Source organism: Asterias amurensis, chromosome 19 (genome assembly GCF_032118995.1).
Source record: "Asterias amurensis chromosome 19, ASM3211899v1".
NCBI lineage: Eukaryota > Metazoa > Echinodermata > Asteroidea > Forcipulatida > Asteriidae > Asterias > Asterias amurensis.
This window is the reverse complement of record NC_092666.1, coordinates 15,368,838-15,384,187: the sequence shown is the minus strand read 5'-3', so window position 1 is coordinate 15,384,187 and position 15,350 is coordinate 15,368,838. Positions and strand designations below refer to the sequence as shown.

The window sequence follows — 15,350 nt, the reverse complement described above, 5'->3', positions numbered from 1 at the left end:
GCTTACTTGCAAAAAAATAAAATAACATATACAGTTAAAGGTGGCCAACACAGCACAGCAGCACTGTATCGCCGTGTTTCGTTAGTTTTTTTAGAAGCAGAACCACGATCGACTTATGGCTGATAAAATGGACGGGGAAGTACCTGATGTGATACGAGTAGGCTCTCGTAAAAGTGAGGTAAGATATTAATTTAATGTTAATTACCAACAATAATATCTCTTCTAAAATTGGATTTTGTGTGTTCATTATTTCCTACGATGATGATTGATGAGCACACAAAATCCGATTTTAAATAAGAACCCCAGCAGGGCGCAATTTTATCATGATAATGTGGCTTAATGCCTATCAATGCCTTTTTTTTTACCGTAAGCACAAAGTGCTAAGCACAGAAAAACCTGCCGAGCAGAAACTGGGTACCAGCTAAAATTCAATAATGTTTACATTCAATTTGGTTTTACATCTTAATTATTAAATCATCATAGGCCCACCCTGTTTTAAAAAACAGTAAAGTTAAACAAAACTATTGCCTCACTCTTTTTTTGCTTAGCACATAAATTTGTCAAGCAGAATTTATTTCTAAACAGCTTTATGGAATTGAGACAAAAAGTTTACATTGTTGCAACTGGTGATGTGATGTCCACTTATTTTTTGCTCAGCAAAGAAATTGCTAAACATTAATTTCTGCTTTTAAAACTATATGAAATTTGGCCCCAAAGTTTTGAACAGCAATTTGGACATAATGAGGTTTGTGGATCGAGAGAAAAGATTTCCGCATCCTGCCACCACTTTTTAACTAATTTTTCATCAACAGGAACTAAATTTTGAGTAAATCATTATATACCATTTTATTTCGTAACAAATGAACAAGTGCTGGCAGGATTTGGAAACTTGCCCTACCTACTTAACCGCTTTATGAAATTGGGCCCAGTTACATAAACGTGAAGGGCCAAAAGTTCTGAATAGGATGTTTTGTACACGATGACAAGGATTGAGACGATAGCACTTGCAGCCTTCATGGATTTGCACAGGCTGAAGAAAGTTGAAGCTGCAGTACATCAAGTTCATAGTCACTTGTCATTTTGTTGTAATAAATCTATCTATTTGATTTCAGTTTAAATCATTGACAAAAATGTATCTTGAAACGAGAAATTCCTGCCTTTTTGCATGACTGCTTGCATAGATTTGTTAGGCCTATTGTCTGATACATTCACACACTTTGAAGTCTAGTCTAGACATTTTATGTATATTTACAATACAAGCACTGTGGTTTCTATGGTATTAATATTATCACTACATTCCAGTTCTTAATACTTTCTGATACCTTTGATGAATAGATGTTTCTTTTGATACCGCCAGATTATTTGTGTCTGATTTATGGTTGGCTGAATGTAAGGGATTGGTGCTGGGGGGTGACGAGAGACTTTAATCCAATGCTCTATGCAAGCTTGGCTCTATGCTTCGATGACTCTGAAGCCATCTAAACTTGATGCCCTAGACTGGTCGGCTTCTACAATTGTAAAAGTGATTCAATCTAGGGTTCATCACGTCACATGGGATCAGGTAATAATCAAGATTGATTATTTCTTTTAACTGAATTTTTTTCTTCTTTCCAGCTTGCATTAATCCAAACCAACGCTGTGATCGAAAGACTTCAGAAGATAAACCCTGACCAGAAATTTGAAGTCAGTAAGTATATAAAAAAAAAAAATAATAGAAACAAATTTGAAAAAAAAGTCAATAATGGGTGCCATTAAAATACTTGATTGGTACAAATATTTGAATGAAGAACAGGTATCTCTCAAGTTGTTCCTGGCATTTAAAATGTCCTACATATAAGTCAGTTTTTTCAATGCAAGTTTTCCTGAAACAAGGCTACATGTAAAAGCCACTCTTGATAAGGGGCTACAAGAACAAAGATATATGTATTAAAGATGAAAATATCACGGGGGAGCTCAGCTGAAGGTAGTAAATGATATTCCTCTTTTAACAGCCTAGTATGTACTGTAGGATGGGGGAAACTTTCACCAGGCAAGGAGTTCCAAAGAGATGCAGTACATCTTGTACATGGAATAAAGCTATAAATCTGTTGGGAAAAGTCTTTGTTTTGCATCTCAACAAAGCAAGAAGTGGTTAAAATGGTTGCCCATTTCTCTGTCTTAATTTTTATTTTCCAAATGAAATTTTGCACATTGCAAGAACACATACAGTTCCTGCACACACACAACAGAATGGCTTGAAATTTCATTTAGTTAAATTGAACTAAATTAAACGAGTGTGTTTATAAATGTTTTCCACAGTTACCATGGAAACAATCGGAGACACAATTCAAGACAAGCCGTTATCGAGCATCGGTATAACAAGCCTGTTCACTAAGGAACTAGAGAAGGAGCTAGCAGCTGATAAGATTGATATGATCGTCCATTCATTGAAGGATTTACCAGCAGTGCTACCCGATGGAATGATCATCACCACAGTGTGCAAGTATGGATGTGGCAAAAACATTGTGTCCTAATTTTAAATTATTTACTTATTACATACCAAAGAGCACAATAAGCGCCAATAACAGGGTGATAGGAAATAAGAAGAAATGTTTAGTTTTAGAATGTTGGAGGAAAACCCCAATGGGGGAAACCCACACAATGGATAGGGACTGAAAAGCCAAGGCTCTTTTCTGAGATGGGATTCGAACCAGGTCCACAGAGGTGACGCTGAGACAGAAACCACTGAGGCAACCTTTTCCCACTTTTTATTCTAATGTTGTATCTCGCTCAAAACAGGCACCATTGAAAACATTTCTTGATTTCATTGGCTCCAAATTGATCATTTCAATGTTTCAACCCGAGTTATTTATGATTGCACGTAGGAGAGACGACCCCCATGATGCATTAGTACTGAGTGCAAAGCATTCTGGGAGAACGTTGGAGACTCTACCACCAGGCAGGTAAGTTCACACACAGGGGCTAAGCCAAGTTCATACTTCACGCCGAAGCGAAGCAAATTTTCTTGCGCCACAATTGGAAAAAGTCTGCTTACTGAATATTGCATCACCAAAATTGGTTCACAGTTGCCAGCAGTGTGAACTCCATCACTTAGTTCAAGTGCCTGATGAAATTTACATATGGTGGTCACAAGATGTGTTATTAGCAACTGAGAAGACTTGACTAAATTACTTTTTGAAAGCCTCGTTTAGTTGCTGAAAGGCATTGACGAGTACTGGCATAGATGTAGAACACGATGATATACAGTATTTTACCTTTTAAAATGTCTGAAATGGTATTTTTTATTTTATTTGACAGTGTAGTCGGTACAAGTTCTGTTCGTCGTATAGCCCAACTGAAGAGGAAGTGTCCACATTTGGAGTTCAAAGATGTTGTATCCTTATATTTTGTTTACCTAATGACCAGCCTTCCTTGTCCCTCCATAAACCTTTTTGAGATTTGGCTCACACCTTTGTTTTGGTGTATGCAGACAGATTTACCCAAACCAAACAGTGCAATTATAAGACCCCAGGGCTCAAATTTGGGGGGGGGGGAAATTCACAAGACTGCATGGCTTGTAGCTCAAAACGTTTACTGGACTAGAATTGAAATGAGAACAAAATAGTCACACAGTTTAACTTTTGAACCGTTTGAACAGAAGATTGATTTAATTTACATTTAATAAAGAAATACATTGAGTAAGAATTCTTCAACACTCAACAGAACAGAAATGGATCTATCTGACTGAAAGTCAACATTTGAACAAACACAAGACTTGCTGAACTTGTCCAGTCATGAGTTTACTGGCCCAACGCTAGAATCACTGGCCTCAGTTTACTGGCCGGATGCTAGAATCACTGGCCTCAGGCCAGCAGTTCAGTATAAGTCTGGAGTCCTGAGAACTATTCCTTAACTTTGTTACTCAGCGTGGTAATCTTAATACAAGGTTACGTAAGCTAGATACAGGCACCGACTACGCGTGTTTAATTTTAGCTGTTGCTGGCTTACACAGAATGGCTTGGGAACATAGAATTAGCCAGGTAAGTCAATGTTAGCTGCTAGAATTAGCCAGGTAAGTCAATGTTAGCCGCTAGAATTAGCCAGGTAAGTCAATGTTAGCCGCTAGATTTAAAAACCACAAGTTTTGCAAAGAATAGTTAATGGCCTGAGGTTTTGACCCTAACAAAGTCTCTTTTGTAGGCTAATGTAAATGACAACACAACGTACATGAACAAGTAAGTATAACATAAGGACAATATTTCATAAAACAAAGAAATCCTGCTCATTGGTCTACTTCTCTAGTGCTTTTGATACAGTTTCCAAAAGCTCCTTGGAATCTATAACCCCATGGGTTTCCAAACGGTAGAAATGGCATCATTTCAATATACCTTTGAATTTGTATCCAAGTTTCAGACTTTTTCGTTACTAATGACTCTCACCCCATGGAAAATTTACCCAATTATCTACTGTCGCCTATTAATGTCTCCAACTCAACCATTAACAATTGGTCCACGAGGCTAAAAACCAAATGATGTTAATTTCTTGCAATATTTGTTTACTGTAAATTTCTCTATGCATAATGTGCGCATACTGTTTATTTGCTCGTTATTGTATGCCTATGTGGTTTAAGGGTTTTCTGTATTTTTTGTCATTTTTAATATTTTTAGACTCGCAAACCAAAGTGAATTTCACTGTATATACATGTATGTGTGACAATAAAACAACTGAATTGAATTGTATTTGTTTCAGATTTTAAAGCCAGATATCTGCATGTACTCACCATGTCAGGGAGCTATGGCTGTTGAAACCAAGTCCAGCAACAAGCAACTCATCCAGTTCTTATCCAAACTACACGACCCTTCTACACTGCTCCAGTGTGTCTGTGAGAGGGCGCTCCTCAAGACACTCGAGGGGGGTTGTAGTGCACCGGTAGCCTGCCATTCACTGGTCACCGATAGCGAGGTAGGAATTCCCTCTTTTCAGTAACTGAGATAAGAGTAAGGGTGCGTTTTCGCAGTTGTCACCAACAACTGTTTCGGTTGAATTGGCCATTGGTTAATCACCGGCCAATGAAACAGTTATTGGTTACAGCTGTGAAAACGCATTCTGCTTAAAGCAGACAATTACAAATTGCTTAGCAGAAGTAAGCAGGATACCAGTAAGAAATGGTGCATGTCACATGGTATTTTGGCTGGTAACTTTATTCCGCATGATTTTGTTACGTATTAAATGGGAAAAAAACTTTTGTTAATTTCAGATCAAATTTACAGGAGCTGCATTTAGTCTAGATGGTTCTGAATGCGTGGAGGAAACTCAATCAGTGGACCTACTAGAGGATGCATTCTTGAAACAGGTACGCTTTCAGACGTTCTCAATTTTACATTACTGAAGCTGTAAGCTACAGGGTTTGCCCATAACTTTTTCAGTGACTTGCCAGCAGGACCAGTTTTATACATGTAGCTACATTTTACTGGTCCGTCAGATTTTGCACTTATCCATAATTCATACTAAATTGGGAAGCTTTTCATCACTGAACTAGTCAGCCGGTCCACCTGGAGTGAATTCTGACTGTTCCTCAGATGTTTTAACTGGTATTTGGTCAGTGGATTACTGTTAAAGCCATTATACACTTTCAGAACAGAAAAATAAAAATTCACAGATTTACAAATAACTTACAGTGTTTACAGAAGGTAATGGTAAAAGACTTCTCTTGAAATATTGTTCCATGAAATGCTTTACTTTTTGAGAAAACATTAAAACAATTATCAATTCTTGACATCGAGAATTACGGATTTATAGTAAACACATGTCATGACACGGCGAAAACGTGCGGAAACAAGGATGGGTTTTTCCCGTTATTTTCTCTCGACTCCGATGACCGATTGAGCCTAAATTTACACAGGTTTGTTATTTTATTTAGAAGTTGTGATACACGAAGTGTGGGCCTTGGACAATACTGTTTACCGAAAGTGCCCACTGGCTTTAAGGGAGAATTATTTTTAAACGATTATTTTTCATTGTTGTAATGATTTCTTTTGACTGCTGTTTGATATTGTTTTTTGTCTTTTGATACTGTGGAAATAAAATGAACCTTGAACCTTGAGAAGGCTGAGCTGCATATCATTAGAGGCATTGTCACCTGAGAGCCTTGTGCTTGATTTTTTAAAGGGCAGGGGCACCAAGGCGTTTTCTCCTTTGTAAAGGGAACTTTATTTAAACAGGAATGATGTCATACTAATTGTTTTCCTCATAGGAGCAAGCAAAGCCTGACGATGATTCTTTCAAGGGTTACTCCAGCATTGTCGCTCCACACCTATCCCACAAGGCCATGCTAGCAGCTGAGAATCTTGGGAGTCAGGTTGCCAGGGTAATGCTTAAAAACGGTGCAGACAAGATTCTGGAAGCAGCCAAGAAAGAAATTGAAGAAAGGAGGAAATGAGATGCTCACGTGGCAGGGGACAGCCAGTTTTGTTTTTCCCAGTCGGGTGCTTTTTGGGGGGGGCTTTGAGAAGCGGTATTCTTGATTGCGTTTGGATACAGGGAGCTAGACAGATGCTGTGGCAGGATGATAGAAATCTCTTAGATGTGTAGATCAGGTGGTAGGATGGGCTTCCATGAGATGTACCTTTTGATACTATTGTGTGTGGGATGACCCTAGTGATGCAAAACTTCCACCTTTTAGAAATAGATATATTTTTTTTATGGGCCTATTCTACAAACCAATTACCCGCCGACCCACCAGCAAAATACTAGAACGAAAGTATCCGTGACTACAAGTCTGAGTCATGCTGTATGACTCATTATACCAGGGCCCTGTTTCATAGAGCTGCTTAAGCACAAAATTATGCTTATCACGCGTACCACTTGTGACTGGTAATGTATTCTGCTAAATTTTCTGCTTGAGCACCCTTTTGAAAATGGGCCCTGCTGGCTAAATTATGTATGTAGATGCACTAGGCAAGTTTTCTTGGGTTTAGTGAACTGGATGATTAATTAAGTAATAAACCACAAGGGAGACTGCTTTTTTTTGTCATAATTTTATTGAGTAGCACTGACATGCGTGAATAATAGGAAAGAGAATGTCTAAAACGTAATGACTATCTGACTCAAGACCTTGCATGTTTTTACAAAGAACCCCAAAGTAAAACTCACTTTACGGTTACCAGGTTACCATAAAATTTACACTGCGCTCATTTGTTGGTGGTTTGAAAGGAATATGCCTCTTTTAATAATGCATGAGGTAGGTCACAATGCTAACCCAAAACGAGGTGCATCCACTGCAGTGATGGCGGACGAGCGCCCATAGCCTGATTTTGGGTAAAAATTATGACGTCATGAATAAATATTTAGAGAGGCATATTGTTAAAAAAAAAAGGTTGTGAGAACGGCTGTGGTGCTGGGTTGTTGGTTCAAGTGAACAAGTATTTTGGCATAAAAATGGGAGTAAAAACTCCTCAGTTTCATAATAGTGTTTAGATTTGCGACAATTTCAGCTTGAAACCGTACTTTGTTTCCTCTATTTCTGAAAATGAGTTGAGCAGAATTTTGAACAAATTTGTATTTAGAATAAGATGCATTTCCTCCAATGAATGCGCTCAAATTTCACAAATCTTGCAGAGCTCTCTCTGGATCAGGAGTTGTTTTGAAAATGTTTTTCTTAAAAAGTAGTTCTCTTTTTCTAGACATATTATATATATAGATATATTGGATGATCTTTTTATAGGTTTTGGTTTACAAAACCTGTTATCCAGTCTTCAAAGTCAGATATATTTGATTTTATGGGAAAGTACTGGACTTCTTGCCAGTGGTCCAGTGGGTATTTAGAACCTTAAGGTGCTTTTGGAATAGTACAAACAAAATCATTAAAATGATTTATTATTTGTATGTCAGGTTGTATAATAATAAAAATCTGTTCCAAAAGTCTATTTCAGTGTTTCAAAGGTTATATGTATATTTGTATATGTATATTTGTATCATTTTTAACGATGGTTGATGAATCGTACTGTTCATTTCTTGAATCAAGAATACCTCAAGAAGCCACAAATTGCGCAGGGTGGCTGGCTGCCTAAACAGGATAAGTAGGTACACTTACTCACGCGGGTAGCACTTACTCACAGGGGTAGCACTTACTCACAGGGGTAGCACTTACTCACGCAGGTAGCACTTACTCACGAGGGTAGGTGCACTTACTCACGAGGGTAGGTGCACTTACTCACGAGGGTAGGTGCACTTGCTCACGAGGGTAGGTACACTTACTCACGAGGGTAGGTGCACTTACTCACGAGGGTAGGTGCACTTACTCACGAAGGTAGGTGCACTTACTCACGAGGGTAGGTGCACTTGCTCACGAGGGTAGGTACACTTACTCACGAGGGTAGGTGCACTTACTCACGAGGGTAGGTGCACTTACTCACGAAGGTAGGTGCACTTACTCACGAGGGTAGGTGCACTTACTCACGGGGGTAGGTACACTTACTCACGAGGGTAGGTGCACTTGCTCACGAGGGTAGGTACACTTACGAGGGTAGGTGCACTTACTCACGAGGGTAGGTGCACTTACTCACGAAGGTAGGTGCACTTACTCACGAGGGTAGGTGCACTTACTCACGGGGGTAGGTACACTTACTCACGAGGGTAGGTGCACTTACTCACGAAGGTAGGTGCACTTACTCACGAGGGTAGGTGCACTTACTCACGAGGGTAGGTGCACTTACGAGGGTAGGTGCACTTACTCACGAGGGTAGGTGCACTTACTCACGAGGGTAGGTGCACTTACTCACGAGGGTAGGTGCACTTACTCACGAGGGTAGGTGCACTTACTCACGGAGGTGACCGGGTGATATGGCATTACTTGGATTAGCTTTTCTTTAATGTGTCGATATGAAAGAGTTATGAGACATTAGTTTGCACTTTTTATTAGTGATGTTCATTTCTTGAGATGAGGTCATGATAGCAAGGAACAATATTGTAAGCATGTTGGCTATTTACTAAAGGCTGTGGACACTATTGGTAATAAACCAAGACAGTTATTAACATAAAACCTTACTTGCTAACGAGTATCGGGGAGACGTTGATAGTATAAAACATTGTGAGAAACGGCTCCCTCTGAAGTGACGTTGTTATCGAGAAAGAAGTAATTTCCACAAATTTGATCAAGTTTAGAATTTGAGGTCCCGAAATCAAGCATCTGAAAGCACACAACTTCATGTGACAAGGGTGTTTTTTCTTCCAATATTATCTCGCAATTTCGATGACTAATTGAGTTCAAGTTTTCACAGGTTTGTTAGGTTATGCATCCGTTGAGATACACCAAGTGAGAAGATGGTCTTGACAATTACCATTATAGTGTCCATTGTCTTTAAAACAAAAAGAGTACAAGTTAAATATTTACTTGTAGCCATACAACACAAACATTACAAGTGGACATCATGAAAAACCACTCATTGGCTCATTCCCTTGATTACTCTCCATCTGTGGCATATCCATTGAATCCGCCATTAGGGCGGGGCCTTAAGGTCATGAATATTTACTCATTGGCTCCTCCATGTTTGACCTATTATATTTATGACGCCATTCCTTGATTACTCTCAATCTGTGGCACCCATCCATTGAATCCTCCATTGGGGCGCGCTCTGGAAGGTCATGAATATTCACTCATTGGCTCCTCCACGTTTGACTCATTAATATTCATGACGTCATTACTCTCCATTGGTGGCACATCCATTGAATCTTCCATTAGGGCAGGGCCTGATTGTTTCTGATTAGCTCCTCCCTTCTTAGGTTTAGTCTTTTGTTTTTGGTGCCCTCGTTGAAATGACCGTGTCCCTCCACGACCAAATGATATGTTGACTGGGACCCTAGGTCTGCCTCCAGTTTGTGAACCACGCCCTGGATGCGCTGTTAGTGTCTCACTGGATGCTGAGTAGGTTGCATCACTCAGGGGTAGGGGTGTATCGCCATGTGTGGCACCACCTGCTGGCGCTTCAGTGTCCATCTGATCTTCACCGATACTCGATGCTGGTTTAGCTGCTGGTTTTGACCTGCCCCACAGAGGAAAATAACAAATAGAATTGGTTATAAAATGAATTTAAGAGGCTAATCATCCTTACTTGCAGCTGAGAAGCTGATTTGCGAAGGATGCGCATAATTTATGAGAAAAATGTATACACTTTCAAAATGGAAGTTGAAAACTTGTTCTTTAAAGGAACACGTTGCCTTGGATTGGACAAGTTGGTCTATAAAAAGCATCTGTAACCGTTTGTTATAAAATGCATATGGTTGGAAAGATGTTGTAAAAGTAGAATACAATAATCTACACAAATTTGCCTTGAAATTGCGTGGTTTTCGTTTTACTTTGCGAACTAACACGGTCGGCCATTTATGGGAGTACAAAATTTGACTCCCATAAATGGCCAACCGTGTTAGTTGAGGAGGTAAAAGGAAAACCACGCAATTTCGAGGCACGTTTGTGTGGATCATTGTATTCTACTTTTACAACATCTTTCTAACCATATCAATTTTATAACAAACGGTTACAGAATGCTTTTCAAAGACCAACTCAATCGATCCAAAGCAACGTGTTCCTTTAAAGCCATTATACACTTTCGGTAAACAGTATTGTCCAAGTCCCACACTCTGTGTATCACAACTTATATATAAAATAACAATCCTGTGGAAATTTAGGCTCAATGGGACGTCGGAGTCGGGAGAAAATAACGGGAAAACCCACTCCTGTTTTCGCGCGTTTCGCCGTGTCATGACATGTGTTTATAACAAATCCGTACTTCTCGCTAACGAGAATTTATATTGTTTTACCGTTTTCTCAAAAAGTAAAGCATTTTGTGGACTATCATTTCAAGAGAAGTCTTTCACCATTACCTTCTGTAAACCCTGTAAATTATTTGTAAATCTGTGATTTTTTTATTTTTTTTCTGTACCGAAAGGGTCCAATGGCTTTAAGACAAGGTTTGGTATTGGATAAATAAAAGAGTTACATGTACCTTGGTTTACAGATCCCCTTTTGGAATCTGAAGTTAGCTGGATAGTGATGGTGTTTGATCATGTGATCTTTCCTCATCAGACCGTCGACAAACTTGTCACTACAGCTCTCAATCAGACACTGGTACTGGAAGAATTTACACAAGTACAAAAAATAATTTTAAAGGGAAGCTATACGTTTTTTTAGTTAATCTTAACATTAATGGTAATACAAACTTTTCGTTGGAAGCCTACAGCAGCTTTCGATAGTAAAAAGCATTTTGAGGAACATTTCACTTTAGTAGTATAGCTATGTATATCAGTTTTTTTGCCCAAAAAATTGAATCTGAGAAGGCTAACTGTCGTAATGCTTCTCATATTATTTATTCAAATCCTAATAGGAATTATTCTTCCTGCATATATATGCTGCATGGACATATTATTCGCTATGGATTTGTTGACGTTATCTCAAAAATGCGACCACCATTTGAAATTAAATTTTCACAGGTTAGTTTTATTGTAAACTCCAACATTTATATAGGATTAAAACAATCAAAAGGTTCCAAAAACCAAAGGTATACTTTGCCTTTAAATATGATATAATCTGCCTCGGTCTGTACCTACCATTGGCTGCTTTTGTGCCATGATCTCAAACAAAGAGTCATGTGACTCTGATATATGAATATCAAGGAGATGATTGGATGGATATGAGCGACGGCAGTAGCGACAGATGTTACGATGAGAACCATTGTAGTGGATCTCGAAAGACGCAACCGTCGTAAAGGTTTGGTTGCAGCCCATCACATGACATTTGAAATCTCTATGCCTGTATTGAAAGAAGAAAATAAATAATAAACAGAACAAGTGTTTTTGTGATGCAACAATTGAACAATGGATCATGCATTTCAAAGAATCAGGAGGCATGCACTGGTTGGTACTATGAAACTAAATTTTCTTAGCATGTGTATTGAAAAAATAGCCTAAACACCAAGATAAAATCTTGCAAAAAATAAGGTTAAGTGGCCGTGTGGTCTAGGGTGGTGGACTTAAAACCTGTAATTTACAGAACGTGTATCTGTATTCAAATCCTGGCCTGGTCGGTCGTGACACTTGTGTCCTTGATCTAGGCACTTTATCATAGTTGTGTCTCTCTACCAAGGAGTAAAAATGGGTACTGGCGAGAGATGGGGAGTAACCTGGGATGGATTGGCATCCTGTCAAGGGGAATACAAACATTCTCATTTTGTTTAAAGGCAGTGGACACTATTGGTAATTACTCAAAATAATTATTATCATAAAACCCTACTTGGTAACGAGTAATGGGGAGAGGTTGATAGTATAAAACATTGTGAGACACGGCTTCCCCTGAAGTAACATAGTTTTCGAGAAAGAAGAAATTTTCCACGAATTTGATTTTGAGACCACACTGCAGATTTAGACTTTGATGTCACAAAATTAAGCATCTAAAAGCACACAACTTCGTGTGGCAAGGGTGTTTTCTTCTTTCATTATTATCTCGCAACTTCAATGACCGATTGAGCTCAAAACTTTCACAGGTTTGTTATTTTAAGCGTATGTTGAGACCAACTGTAAAGACTGGTCTTTGACAATTACCAATAGTGTCCAGTGTCTTTAATGCTAGGAAACCGGAGATATCCACCTGCCTGATGAGCAATATTGGCTAAATACAGACTCTTTACTTGTAAAATACTTCATTCACCTGATATGATCTTCTTCCTCCTCATCATAATGTTCATGTACTGGCATCTGCTTGTAGGATAAGCTTGTCTCAAGATTACCATCTTCAAAGAAAGCATCTCCTGAAATTATGACAAGAAAAACATGTATTTGTACTAAATTTATGTGCATTTTCAAAGACCAAATCCACATTGACATTCGAAGAAGCAAAAATTAGTAAAATAGTACAAATAAGGCAGCTGTATTTGACAGAAAACACTATGTTAAATGTAATTAATGTAAGTCTTGAATCATGGCTTAAAAGTTTCTTCTAGTATTGCGAGGGTCCTTGCTCACCAGAACCCAATTTCATGGCTCTGCTTACTGTAAGCACAGAATCAACGCTTACAGAAGCAGGGAATTCTGTGCTAACAGTAGGCGTATTTGACAGGTTAGCAGTGAATTTTGGCTTATTTATGTGTGTACTCCACTTTACTAGGCATTACTAGGCATTCTATGCTTACATGGCTAGTGCAGAAATGTTGGCACTTGCTTGTTAGCGGGGAATCAAGATCATAAGCGCAGAATTCGGCGGTAAACAGAGCCATGAAATTGGGCCCTACAGCTACTTAGTAGAATAATAATAACCCTCCATCCTCTGGTCTCGATAGTCTCACTCTATCGGGAGGATGGAGGGTTCTGATTAACGCAACACTCACCTGGTTGTAACCTTCTACTCCTTGGTACATAGCCAAGACGCACTGGAGTACTATCTTCCGTCGTCTCACATGGTGACATTTCCTCCTCCATTCTTGCAGAATGCTGTTCAAAAGAGACATGGATTCATTTTATTGATTAATTGGGCCCGATATGACTAGCCTACTTGGGCCAATTGATTTTTTTTAAATTGTTTAACCAGGGTTTATTTACTCACAACCCAATCATCTGAAGTATGAACCAGGCTTTTGGAGTTTGACCATCTTGAATACAATGACAGAATTTCAGAAAGATCATCTATACTATATAAAAAAACAAAAAAAAACAACAACCTAACACCCAAAACATGCCAAACCAAACAACCCAACAAACACCCTGACAAACAACCAAACAAGCAACCCAACACACAGACAGACAAACAACCAAACAAACAAACAAACAAACAAACAAACAAACAAACAAACAAACAAACAAACAAACAAACAAACAAACAAACAAACAAACTAAACAAACAACCAACCAACCAACCAACCAACCAAAAAAAAAACAAAAACAAAAAAACCAACACACAACACAACAAACAAATACACAGACAGATAAACAAACAAACAAACACCCCAACAAACAAACAAAGGGGGGGGGGGGCGACTGTATCGGGGGGGGGGGCGACTGTGTCGGGAGCGACTGTGTCAGGGCGACTGTGGCGGGGGGCGACTTGTGAGGGGGCGACTTTGTACACGGAGGGGGCGAGCTTGCTAGGGGGCGACTTTGTAGGGTAGGGGGCGAGATGACTGGCATTCTAGTAGAGGGTTATATCACATAAATGCCAGCGGCAGACAACATGGGGGCTGGTCATCTCGCCACCTAGCAAGCGCGCCACCAACAAAGTCGCCCCCTGCAAAGTCGCCCCTAACCGGCTCGCCCCGAGTTGTTACAAAGTCGCCCCCTGACAATGTCGCCCCCAAACAATGTCGCCCCCTAGCAAAGTCGCCCCCTGACAATGTCGCCCCCAGCCAATGTCGCCCCCTAGCAAAGTCGCCCCCAGAAAATAGTTAAGGGTTAGGGTTAGGGTTAGGGTTAGGGTTAGGGTTAGGGTTAGGGTTAGGGTTTGACCTTCCACAAGCACATTACTTCATACGGAATTTTTTCTGAAAATGTTTGTTTACCAAAATTATTGTACCCTTAATTATTTTCCGAACAACATCTGGGGGCGACTTAGCTAGGGGGCGACATTGGCTGGGGGCGACATTGTCAGGGGGCGACTTTGCTAGGGGGCGACGTTGTATGGGGGCGACATTGCCAGGGGGCGACTTTGTTTCAACCCGGGGCGAGCCGGGTAGGGGGCGACTTTGCAGGGGGCGACTTTGTTGAGGGCGAGCTTGTCAGGTGGCGAGATGACCAGCATTCGACAACATGGCAGAGAACTGGTCATACTCATACAGACATACTGGTGAACAGGCAGGGGATGGGAAAACAAGAAGGTCGAGTTGTCCCACCACCGTAAACACTAGTTTTAATCCTTCAAAATGTTGAAAACAGGTGTTATTTACAGCATACTGCGGGTACAATTAAACAGTTATACTTATAATACATGTCATTAGTAGAACAACAAACCTTTTTTTCAAGATCGAGAAACGTTTCGATGCGTTTGCAGCACGGACGGATCTGCAGACGTGTGTTCCGCCATTTTTAAAACACGTATCCAAGCTCCAGCCTTCTTTTTAGTCAGCCAATGAAAAGCGGTTTCAGTGAAATTGATTAAATATGGTAATTTATGGTTTTAATAAAAAACAATTCATTTTGGGCTTTACTTTTCAAAAAACGTACCTTCAATTCAAAATAAATAAATTGCATTGTTCATTTTGAGTCTTCCTTTTCTGCAGATAACCATGGGAACTTGTGAAATTAACAAAGAAACGTAAAACATCGAAATGGATGTAATATGAATATGCAACAGCTATTTTCTTTTGCCCAATCAAGAAGTTGAAAACAAACTCCCG

General features: G+C 39.5%; 2 protein-coding genes across 3 annotated transcripts; one reads left to right on the top strand and one right to left on the bottom strand.

Moving 5' to 3' along the window:
* Nucleotides 1–39: 39 nt before the first annotated feature.
* LOC139951670 (porphobilinogen deaminase-like) lies at nt 40–8,319 on the top strand. 2 transcript variants are annotated; one of them, XR_011787819.1, is made up of 10 exons: nt 40–178; nt 1,615–1,687; nt 2,299–2,482; nt 2,865–2,942; nt 3,298–3,373; nt 3,906–4,019; nt 4,729–4,941; nt 5,237–5,332; nt 6,233–8,061; nt 8,226–8,319. XR_011787819.1 is itself a non-coding variant. In XM_071950652.1 (9 exons), exons 1-9 carry the CDS (start codon nt 116–118, stop codon nt 6,416–6,418), a joined length of 1,083 nt encoding a protein of 360 aa, XP_071806753.1. In that variant the 5' UTR covers nt 40–115; the 3' UTR covers nt 6,419–8,206. The 2 variants fall into 2 exon arrangements, 1 of the variants encoding a protein (XP_071806753.1); XM_071950652.1 differs by lacking the exon at nt 8,226–8,319 and having other exon boundaries at nt 6,233–8,206.
* Nucleotides 8,320–8,731: 412 nt separating this feature from the next.
* LOC139951414 (zinc finger protein 511-like) lies at nt 8,732–15,057 on the bottom strand. Its single transcript, XM_071950299.1, has 6 exons — nt 14,965–15,057; nt 13,353–13,455; nt 12,677–12,776; nt 11,581–11,782; nt 10,980–11,104; nt 8,732–10,019 (listed from the first exon to the last, which is right to left on the bottom strand). Exons 2-6 carry the CDS (start codon nt 13,441–13,443, stop codon nt 9,620–9,622), a joined length of 918 nt encoding a protein of 305 aa, XP_071806400.1. The 5' UTR covers nt 13,444–13,455; nt 14,965–15,057; the 3' UTR covers nt 8,732–9,619.
* Nucleotides 15,058–15,350: the final 293 nt, after the last annotated feature.

Bases quoted from the DNA above. Each gene is read 5' to 3' on its own strand.
- LOC139951670 (XM_071950652.1), top strand. From the start codon at position 116: ATGGCTGATAAAATGGACGGGGAAGTACCTGATGTGATACGAGTAGGC. The intron at 2,943-3,297 runs GTAAGTTCACAC...TTTATTTGACAG, and splicing joins GAGACTCTACCACCAGGCAG to TGTAGTCGGTACAAGTTCTG. The intron at 3,374-3,905 runs GTATCCTTATAT...TTTGTTACTCAG, and splicing joins ATTTGGAGTTCAAAGATGTT to CGTGGTAATCTTAATACAAG.
- LOC139951414 (XM_071950299.1), bottom strand. From the start codon at position 13,443: ATGGAGGAGGAAATGTCACCATGTGAGACGACGGAAGATAGTACTCCA. The intron at 12,777-13,352 runs GTGAGTGTTGCG...TCATAATTTCAG, and splicing joins GAGTAGAAGGTTACAACCAG to GAGATGCTTTCTTTGAAGAT. The intron at 10,020-10,979 runs GTACATGTAACT...TCTGTGGGGCAG, and splicing joins AAGGGGATCTGTAAACCAAG to GTCAAAACCAGCAGCTAAAC.